At 31.5% G+C, this 10,491-nt stretch overlaps 1 protein-coding gene across 1 annotated transcript; it reads left to right on the top strand.

The window, feature by feature from the left end:
* The first annotated feature begins 5,231 nt into the window (after positions 1 to 5,231).
* LOC131874963 (peroxidase 5-like) lies at positions 5,232 to 6,321 on the top strand. Its single transcript, XM_059218937.1, has 5 exons — positions 5,232 to 5,327; positions 5,474 to 5,648; positions 5,734 to 5,820; positions 5,912 to 6,095; positions 6,186 to 6,321. Exons 1-5 carry the CDS (start codon positions 5,232 to 5,234, stop codon positions 6,319 to 6,321), a joined length of 678 nt encoding a protein of 225 aa, XP_059074920.1.
* The last annotated feature ends 4,170 nt before the right edge of the window (positions 6,322 to 10,491 follow it).

Here is a 10,491-nt window from a genome sequence, read left to right as displayed (position 1 = left end):
TTTCAACTTTCATCTCCCTCCAATGCTATGCAAAAGATTATCTTGCTTCAAATCAACATGGGAATACATTTTCTACCCCTTCATTAACCTTCTTATAAGACATGAGCTTTCATGACTTTGGATTTTTTGTATTCCAAATATAGAAGAAGTATAGCGTTTCAAAAAGTATTTTCTGCCATAACCTAATGTATTGGCATCATTTTGACCTCTTAAAAACATCTTAACCTCTCAAACTTGTGCGTAAGACCACAAAATTTAGTAACAATTTACTTTTAACCAGAAAGTGAATGATAGGTAATAGGTCATCTTTATTATAGGGTTGTCTCAGGTCTTCCCTCAAATATATTTATGAAAACATATGGTAATACCTTCTTAACACATTCTTTCTTTTGCAGATGACACCTTAACTACTATTCAGACACTGATTACTACAAGCTTATGTGGAATTATGCATTCCTTGATTGGAGAAAAACCTCTTTTGATTCTTGGAGTTGTAGAACCAACAACTCTTATGTATACATATATGTATATCTTTGTAAAAGACACAGATGATTTGCGACAAAGATTGTTTCTTGCATGGACAGGATCATAAATATGAATGGTCACAGTATTAGAGAATTCATATAAAGAGTGCTATATATTATTTCCTTTGTATTTTGATACATGTGATGGGATCTAGAAGATGGCCATATAGTGTATTATTTTAAGGGAGAAAGTATTTTGTAAAACCTTTATTGATGGAAGGTATTTTGTGTAGGGCTTGTGTGTGGACAACACTGCTGCTATTTGTTTGTGCGATTTTGAGTTTCTGCACAATCATCAATACATTTAAAAGAGTAGCCGGAGAGGTCTTTGGCATGTTAATTGTTGTATTATTCCTACAAGAAGCTATCAAGGTATATGAAGTAAATTTCATCATAATCTATCATGAAGTTTTCACTTCTTATTGATTTCATTTTTTTATTTGGAGGATAAACACCTCAAAACACTTTTGGAAGCCTGTACCATCATGTACATCATTTATATACATGCTTTCTCTTAGAGTTAAGGACTGAGGGGTATTCATATTGTCAAATTCAAGACATGATCTCAGCTTCCTTGTTTCTGATATGCAGTATTTTTACACAACAAGATTTGATCTTTAGTAAATTCTTTACATAACATACTCACTGATCAAATACCATTTGAAACTGAATTCATTTTAAAAAAAATTGTATTATTATTTTTAATCTGATAAAACTCTCTTTGTAGGTTATGGTAGAAGAATTTCATATACTCGAAAATGGTGATCCCAATCATGAGCAATTGAAACATCCATGGTGTTTCTCAAACAACCTATTTGGGATTGTTTTGTCTTTTGGCCTACTGTTCACATCATTGAAAATAAGATGAGCTCAATCATCTAGATATGACAGAGTTAATTTTACTTTAATATAAGATTTGGGTGACAAAAAGTTTCTTGCTCAAGTTTAAGTATTGATTGCTTTTTTAAACAGGGTTGTTGAGAAGTTTCCTAGTAGATTATGGAGTGCCCACGATGATTGGTTTTTGGACAACAATCTCATACAATGCATGTGATAGTGTTCCTGTTGGCCTTCCTAGAAGGCTTAATAGTCCAAATCCCTAGTCTCCTTGAGCTTCATCCAATTGGAGCATGGTTAAGGTAGGTGGAGAGTCCTCTTTTCTCTGAGAGATTCATAGACTGCTAGGTTTTTAATTTCTTTAGCATCGGTTTAAACCATTAGTTTTGAAGGTTTTTCACTGGTGATTCTTCTTACAGCTTATTTTGGTAGGATATATGCATAAGGTCACATGTTCTCAACCATTATTTGGATTTAAAACTCACTACTAAACCAAATGGTGTTTTGAGAGCCAAAATTTTGAAGCGTAAAATTATTCTTTAAAGGGTGCTAGCTCAATGGAAGAGCACCTGCTTTACAAGTAGGAGGATGGTGGTTCAATTCCATCATCCCCTAACATGAATTAATCAACGATATTGTAGTTTATATTTAACAATATTGATTTATCTAAACAGTGAGCTATTTTTTAAAATTCATTATTTATTATCATATTTAGAGAGACAAAAGTGGTATTTTTTTAATAAAGACAAAACTAAAATTGTCTCTCAAGAGACAATAATACTATTGTTTTTTATTGTCTTTATAAAGACAATATTTTAAGACAATAATTTAAGACACTCGGTTAAAGACAATATTTGAGACGATACACAAGTTTTATTTTGTCTCAAGTTAAGACAATTCACTAAAAAAATGTCTCAAATATTGTCTTAAAATCCCCCTCTATGTAGTAGTGACTGTTGAATAACTTTTTTGTGCTTGAAGATGTTAGCGTTGCTACTATATTAGTATGTATAATAACATACTTTGAATTGCAGTTCCGTTGTTGATAGCCACACCACATATAAACTTTTAAAACATATTCGAAGCTCTACCATATATGCGATGAAAACATAATAAGGAGGGCTAACCATTCAAAATCTAAACAAGGATTTAATGTGGTGAATAATAATTGTAGAGAATAATACGAAAAATTAAATCTAATTTACAGTTTAGATAAATGAAGGAGTTGAATATATTGAAAATAAAATAATATAGAATTTTTCATGAATTAAGAAAATCTATAATCTATAATTTATAAGATATCATTGAATTAGAATAATATTTATATGTATATAAGAAACTTCACAATCATAGCTACAATTTTTTAAGGTGTGAAGGGCTTCTAAAAGTTCTCTCCTTTGTACATCATTTTCTCTTTGAATTTAAAATTCTATTATTATTTAATTTTTTCAATTTTTATCTTTCTTTTTATATAAAACAACTTAAAAGAATTTTTTTTAAAAATCATTGTACCTTTTGTTTTAAAGCATGCATTTTTTCTCAACATCTTGTTTAAAATTTTACCAAACCCCCATTACTAAAATATATATATTGACAATAATTATTATAATAATGATATTTTTATTATAATTATAATAGTGCATTCAAATTTTTTTTTTTTTTGGCAGGTAAGGGATTGGAGTCAAATTGCTTTTGACTAGAGCTATGAACCAATGAGACGACATTTTTGAGGGGTCTCATCCTCATATTTGTTTGGCATTAGCATCCTTATATATCCTTGTGTCATCCTATATATTTCTCCATCTTCCACGTGTAGACATCACCTTATCTCTCCATTGCTTTTTGTTTGGGACCACTAGCTATGACACCTTATCAGTTCATTTAACCTATCTCCATATCCCCTTACACATTATCTCTTCATGTTACACCTTATCACTCCATAATATTTTCCTTATCGCTCCATTCTATTTCTACAAGAAGGGGCAAACTTCTACTTGGTCAAGGCTTGAGGGAAATGCCATGTGTATCATCTATCTTGCTGTGGGGAGTCATGTTCTTGGGGAGAACAACCATCAAGATCCTGTGTGTATCTATCCACCAGTTAGCATCGTGGCATCACCACCAACATCCGTCCATCCTATCATCATCTAGCCTTGGTCAATGTGTCTGCACACACACAGAGGATGAGGAAGCCTAACTCAATCCAACATATCACCATTCTGATATTCAAACCAAGAACGTGGTAGTTGTAGCACTTGCAACGCTATCGCTGCACTATGGAGCCATCCCTAAATAGTGCATCCAAACATTATTCACATAAAGTTAAAATAATTATATTCAAAATCAGTTATTTTATGTTTGAATATGAATAATGCATGTTAGTATTTATTTAGAAAACTACAAATAAACAAATCAAAAGAATAAAAATACAAAATTATTTTATCTAACTTTAAAACTATTTTATTTACTATATGGACACATAAATTTTAATTTTAATTTAGAATTACTTTATTTTATGATCCATTTTTTATAATATAAGATTTCATTTATTTTTGAAAAAGCCCTTAAATATTTTTTCCAAAAAAACCCATCCATAATATCATTATACATATATTCCAACTAGTATTAATAAATAATTATTATGATAATAATATAAAGTGCATTTAAACATTATCAACATATATCTTCAAGATAAAAGATTATTTTATAGAAATATTACATGTCAATATTTGTTTAAAGTACTACAAATACACAAATGGATGCAAAAAAAGAAAATTATTTTACTTAACTTTACCACTATTCTATTACCATATGATGACATATGTTTTTATTTTAAAAATAATTTATTTTTGAACTATTATTTTTATTATATACTTATTTTATTTTCATTTTATTTTTCTATGTTACTTTTAATATAAAATCTACTATTCATTGTTTCACTTTCAATTATTCTTATCATTAAAATATGTTTTATTAAATAAATAAAGATTATCAATTCTATATAGTATTAAGATCAATAATCTTGTTTGTATAATTGTTCTAATTTTGATTCAAAATAAAATATGATATTTTAGTTCTTTCTAAAATCAACAAAACATTCTATACCATTTTTTTGGATATATTTTTATAGGCATAATTATGCTTTCTTAAAAAGAATTATGATTAATTGAAAAAAAAAAACAAGAAACAAGGATAGTGAGATAGGGAAACATACTTATACTAATTATATTTTCCTAAATATTGACTTTTTTGTGCAAAAGAATAACCTTTGCTGCTTCACACTAGCAACATGGAAACCCTCTCATGCGCTGGAAACTGATAGGAACGAAATAAGAGAGGGGCCAACGTCGAGCAACTAGGAAGTCAAAACAATTTAGAAGATGTGAATATTAATATTAATATTAATATTTATATTTTTGAAGTTTCCTCAAACTTAACCAAAGTTTAATTCTGTTTTAAAAATATCAAGACTTAACAAATTTGATGTGACCTTGCAAAATTTGATTCTTTGTGACCTCATTCCAGACTCATTCAACTTTCTCAACACATAGAAATAGAATCCAGACCGTAGATAAGTCCGAGGTGCCCAGTCTATCATTGTATTTTGGAAATATTCAGAATGGTAGGACCGACATAATAAGGTTTCTTCACATTATCTAGTCTGTGTTGACTAGATCAAACGAATCCGCAGATGATGGTGTTAACTACCACATCCTTCTCTCCTCCTGTACACCATAACTAAAAGCGTTTTTGTTAACTTTCCCCTCTCATCTAACAGAACTCCGACTACTGTTTAACTACTCTGAGGTGAAATGGAAGCGAGTTCGCTGGTTTTTCCTCTGTTCGTATTGCTTTTATCTACTATAGCTAATGGAAATGATGGTGGGTTATTATCGCCAAACATGCCCTGAGGCCGAGGAGATTATCAATGAAACTGTTGCCAAAGCTGTTAAAGCCAATCCTGGTGTAGCAGCTGCTCTCATAAGGATGCTTTCATGATTGCTTTGTAAGAGTAAGTATTCTGCAATATTCTCATCTTGAATTTCATCCCCTACTTCATGATAAGTATGTTAGAATATATATTTACGGCATTGATGGATGATTAATTGCAGGGTTGCGATGGATCACTTCTCCTTGATTCCTCAGACGACACAGCAGAGAAGGACCCACCCGTCAACAACCCAAGCCTGAGGGGCTACGACATTATTGATGAAGCCAAATGTGCCGGCGTCGTTTCTTGTGCTGACGTAGTGGCATTCTCTGCAAGAGATAGCGCTTACCAAGTATGTATTCTTAATAATCATAATAATGAAGTTATGATTATGTAGAAGTAATATTAGCTTAACATATATGACAACGAATGCAAATTCAGGCTGGTGGACTATTTTGGGCTGTTCAAGGTGGACGAAGAGACTGAAGGGTATCTCTCGCATCAGAGGTCACATGGTCACTCTCTCAGGTAGGCCTACATATTTCCTAATAACGCTTGATGAATTGATTAAATCTGCTGTAGATTATATCTTATATAAATAATCTGACTGCTCTTGCAGGGGCCCATTCAATTGGGGTTTCTCACTGTAGTTCGTTCACCGGAGATCATCTGTATAACTTCAGCGGCCGAGGCGGTCAAGATCCTTCCATGGACTCTAAATATGCTCTTCAGCTCAAGGCCAAATGCCCCTCTTCAGCTTCAAACGACACCGTTGTTCCACTCGATCGTCTCACTCCCACTAAGTAGGACGCGAAATACTATGTAGACTTGCAATACAAGCGTGGACTGTTGAAATCTGATCAAACGTTGATGTCAAATGATGCCACGTTTAGACAGGTAAACATTAACGCCAAGTACCCCAAGATTTGGAGGGAAAATTTTGGAAGGGCCATGATAAAGATGGGTGCAATTGACGTGTTGACGGGATCGCAGGGAGAGATAAGGAAACAGTGCCATGTCCCCAACTAGCCAATTCCTCCACCGCCCTTAAAAAGAGAGTGTCATTGCTCTATTGTTTTATACCATTCTTTAATTGTAATTCTTTTATACAAAAGGAAAAATGACAGTTTTTTGGTAAGATGTTTCCTTGCATATTTTTTCTGTCTGAATGATTCCAGAAACGTAACTGATAATTTTGCCCATACAGTTCAATAATTTTTTTATGTGTTGAGATATTAGCACTGTTGCTAGATTAACAAGCTAAACTACATACTTTGACGTTGAGTTCCGTTCTCCACAGCCACGCCGCATATAACCTCTAAAAACATATTATAGGCTCGACCATTCATGTGATGAAAACATGTTTGAGGACTAGCCTTTCGAAATCCTAACAAGGTATTAATATGGTAAATATAATTGTACAAAATAACGTAGTAGAAATCTAAATTAAAAATCATGGAGTTTGGTTTGAAGCAAGACTATAAATCAGAACAGCATCGCTAGAAACAACTACTTTACTAGAGGAAACAACATAATTAACAATTGGGGACACAACAGAGTGAACATCAGTCTTATCAGCAAGCTGATCATAAGGGGCATAGCTAGACTCAGAGGGAATCTTATCAGCTGAGGATCTGTTCTAAATCACTGGAATTATCAGAGAAAATTGTAAGATGTTGATGCAGAGAATTAGTCCACCAAGAGGATTTGAGGCTAAATGTCCCACAGCAAAACACACTTGCATGAAACGCAATCTTCTCATATGAGAACCACAAGAATAGTTTGAGGCTATATGTCCAAGGAATCTCCTCATAGTCCATCAGCTGAGTCCAAGGGCAATCTTGCACTTACAAAATAATATCACTTATAAAATAATATTATTTGGTAGTCTTCGACATATAAATCTCTATCAGAATATTGAGATTTAAGAGCTTGAATATATAAAATGCATCATATTATTATAATTTAGTTTTGCTAGTGTATTTCTAACACAATGATAGTATAAGTGTATCTTTTAGTGGATGCCCATAATTTTTTTTTAAAATCTAATGAATCCTATCCAAAAGAATGTCCAATATCAAAGATTTGAGATGATTGATATTTAAGAGTTTGAATATATAAGATGCACTAAACTATTATAATTTAGTTTTTTCAGTGTAGTTATAACCTAATGATAGTTAAATGTATCTTTGAGTGGATGCCCATAAATATATTTAAAAATCTAATGAATTCTATCCAAGTGCATTAAGTTTCTGGATAATTTTTCATATTTTTTTGAAAAATATATTTTTTTCTAGCTATTTTTTGCACATTACTAGACACTAGTATAAAATGCTCGAAAATCCGAATGCATACTATTTAAGGTAATTAATTTACATGGTAAATATTTTCTTTGTTAGCATAACCCCAATATGGTCTTTCATTTTTTTATAATTTAATAATGTAGGGGATTAGGGCTAGTAGCTACTAGCATGGGTGACAAGTGAACCCTATTGTGGGAATTGAGAGGGTTATAACAAACTAAAATTTAATAACACCCAATTTATAAAAAATGTAACTCTAAAATATGGATAAATCAACCTTTGATCAATCGTTTATTAGGTGGCAAAAAAATCCTACAAGGAGCAAAAAATTTGACTAACATTAGCCTACAAACCTATGTAATCAAATCACGACACTCCATTACTTAAATTCACAACTAAAATTAAACTCTAGGAAAAGTAAATATGTATTTTAATATCAACTTATAGAATTATGGAATCAAATAATAAGTATCCATTTATATCTAATTATGTAACTAGAATTAAATTCTATATAGAATTAATAGTTTGCATGTCATGTACTACTACATTTATCTAGTCATACCATGAAAACCAAATTATAGTAAAATTCAATTCTGTGAAATGAATTCCCTACTCCCTCACACATTTAAAGTTTAGAAATATCTTACCATCTATAAAGGCCTCACTAATTCATGACCTATAGGCTTGTGTGGGTTAATAGAAAGTCTAAGTTGCATTGTTAGTAGATTCTAGGTAGCATTCATTACAAGACATTTAGATGCTCCTACTTACTATTTTCGTAATAAAATAGTAAAACACTTAAGATTATATTATCTTGAGGAGAATTTACCAAATAGAAGAGCCAGTATTCTATGAAGTAAATACCTATTATCAATTGTAAAAAAGATCTTAATTTTTTATCAACATAAATACTAAGAATTATTAGTACTTGAACTCTAAGTTATGTATATTCCTTATACTCATTAGATTTGAGGTATTTAAATGTGGTAATAATAATTGAGAGAAAGCTTCTTACTCATTATTTTATGTTCTTATTAATTTAATTAGGAGAAAAAGTATTACAAAGACCCCATTCAAAATAAAATTAAGAAATTCTAAATGAACCATGTTCTATAATATATAGAACCCAGATAGTCTCATGTACAGCAAAAAAAAGACAAAAAACAAATCTAAAAAACCTAAAGAAAAGAGGCAAACTAACTATCACCCTACATAGTATTGATGTATTTCAGAATTTTAATATTCTCTAAAATGTCTATTATTCATTTCACCTTACACAAAATGGAAGTAAATTTTCTATTTTTATTTGAATTTATAGTTTACACAATTTTCTTTATTCATGAGGTGTGAAAAGATAGATCTATTTGTTGATCTTTTTTAGTTCTAAGTTGAAAACAATCATATTATTAGCGAACAATCTAATAACCAATTTTTAAAAATATTTAATGGAAGAGAGATAAGTAATAGTGATGTCCTATTTTAGAGTAATATCGGCTATGTTGGAGTCTAGAATATCAATTCTAACTTTTAAAGACCTTTGTGAATATTGGTGCTCAAAGGCCATTTTGCATAGTGGATGGTTGGAAATGCCTCTCAATTTTGATACCTTCTCACAAAGAATCATTAAAAGGCTTAGAGGGATAATTTTCTACAATTAAAATTTGACATAAAGTATACTTTCTTTCCTTCTTCAAGTTACTCCTAAGATCAACATGAGAGTTGGCAATACATACCACATGGACCAAAGAAGTAACACATACTATGGAATGGATATTTGGAATGAAGTTTTGGGTGACCAGGTTAGTGTTGTCAATAGTTTCAAACTTGGAAGTTTCTTTGTTGATAGCATTAATAATATTAAAAAAAAAGAACTAGGATTTGTAGGTTCAACCTAATAAACAACATGTAGGTTATCTTGAAGAGGATTTTCTTTTTTTGGATGAATATATGTGTTAGTTTTTATTATTTTTAAAATATATTACATATATTCATTTTTTTTTTTTAAAGTAGAGGTACACAAGATCACCCCTCAAAGTCATATAGGCAAGGCCTAAAGAGATATATTAGATTCACATGAGTAGAGTTTGGAAAGTAGAGTAACCGATAAATAAAAGAATAGTCAAAAGTGCAAAGCCCAAAAAATAGAGAAACATGAAAAACCAGCCACTTCAGTAGTGAGAGAAATCATAGAGGCTAGTAGAGGGGGATCCTGGTCATCTAATTTTCCCCATAGATTAGCAAGGTCCAGAGTGATTTTAGGAAGAGACCACCCCTTGGCAGCAGAAGCGTCACCTTGCTCTTTATGTTTATCATCTTGAACAAGAGAGATAGTCAAAATTAGTCTTAGAAAGATTTTTGAAGAATGAAGCCAACCACCACCACTACAAGAAATTGGCCATCTACTACCACCACCAAAATATATCCCCACCCCACTAGAGCCCCACCCAAAGGAAAAATATCCATGCATGGTAGAGGTAGAGAATCACTAAGAAGAACCACTCTCACTGCTAGTGGTAGTGGGAAGCCTAGGACAAAGGGGTTTGAGAATTATATGCAAAAGAACTTCAACTACATTGATGGCCATGAGGTGAGGAACGACCATAGAATTCAAAGCTTTCTAAAGGAACCTAGGCCATAGTGCATGGGATATTACCTTAGTGTTCAAGAAGCTCTCAACATAGATAGATAGATAGATAGATAGTTAGATCAAAATACAAATGGATAAATAAATGGTTTGATAGATAAGGGATGCAATAAATACTAATATGTTTAAAGATTTGAGCATGAATTTGGTTTTCTAGTAGACCAAAGAAAGAAATGAGGAACAACCAAGCCATGGGATTTCTTATAGATAATTTTAAAGAAATTAGTGGAAATAGTAAGTAATTTCATTTGA

This window comes from Cryptomeria japonica, chromosome 4, assembly GCF_030272615.1.
Source record: "Cryptomeria japonica chromosome 4, Sugi_1.0, whole genome shotgun sequence".
NCBI lineage: Eukaryota > Viridiplantae > Streptophyta > Pinopsida > Cupressales > Cupressaceae > Cryptomeria > Cryptomeria japonica.
Note: the sequence above shows the minus strand (reverse complement) of the source record. Positions and strands in the feature narration are given on the sequence as shown.

Excerpts from the sequence above, each read along its gene's own strand:
- LOC131874963 (XM_059218937.1), top strand. The coding sequence starts at position 5,232 with ATGGAAATGATGGTGGGTTATTATCGCCAAACATGCCCTGAGGCCGAG. Across the intron at positions 5,328-5,473 it reads CTGTTAAAGCCAATCCTGGT|GGTTGCGATGGATCACTTCT; the intron begins GTAGCAGCTGCT and ends GATTAATTGCAG. Across the intron at positions 5,821-5,911 it reads TCACATGGTCACTCTCTCAG|GGGCCCATTCAATTGGGGTT; the intron begins GTAGGCCTACAT and ends CTGCTCTTGCAG.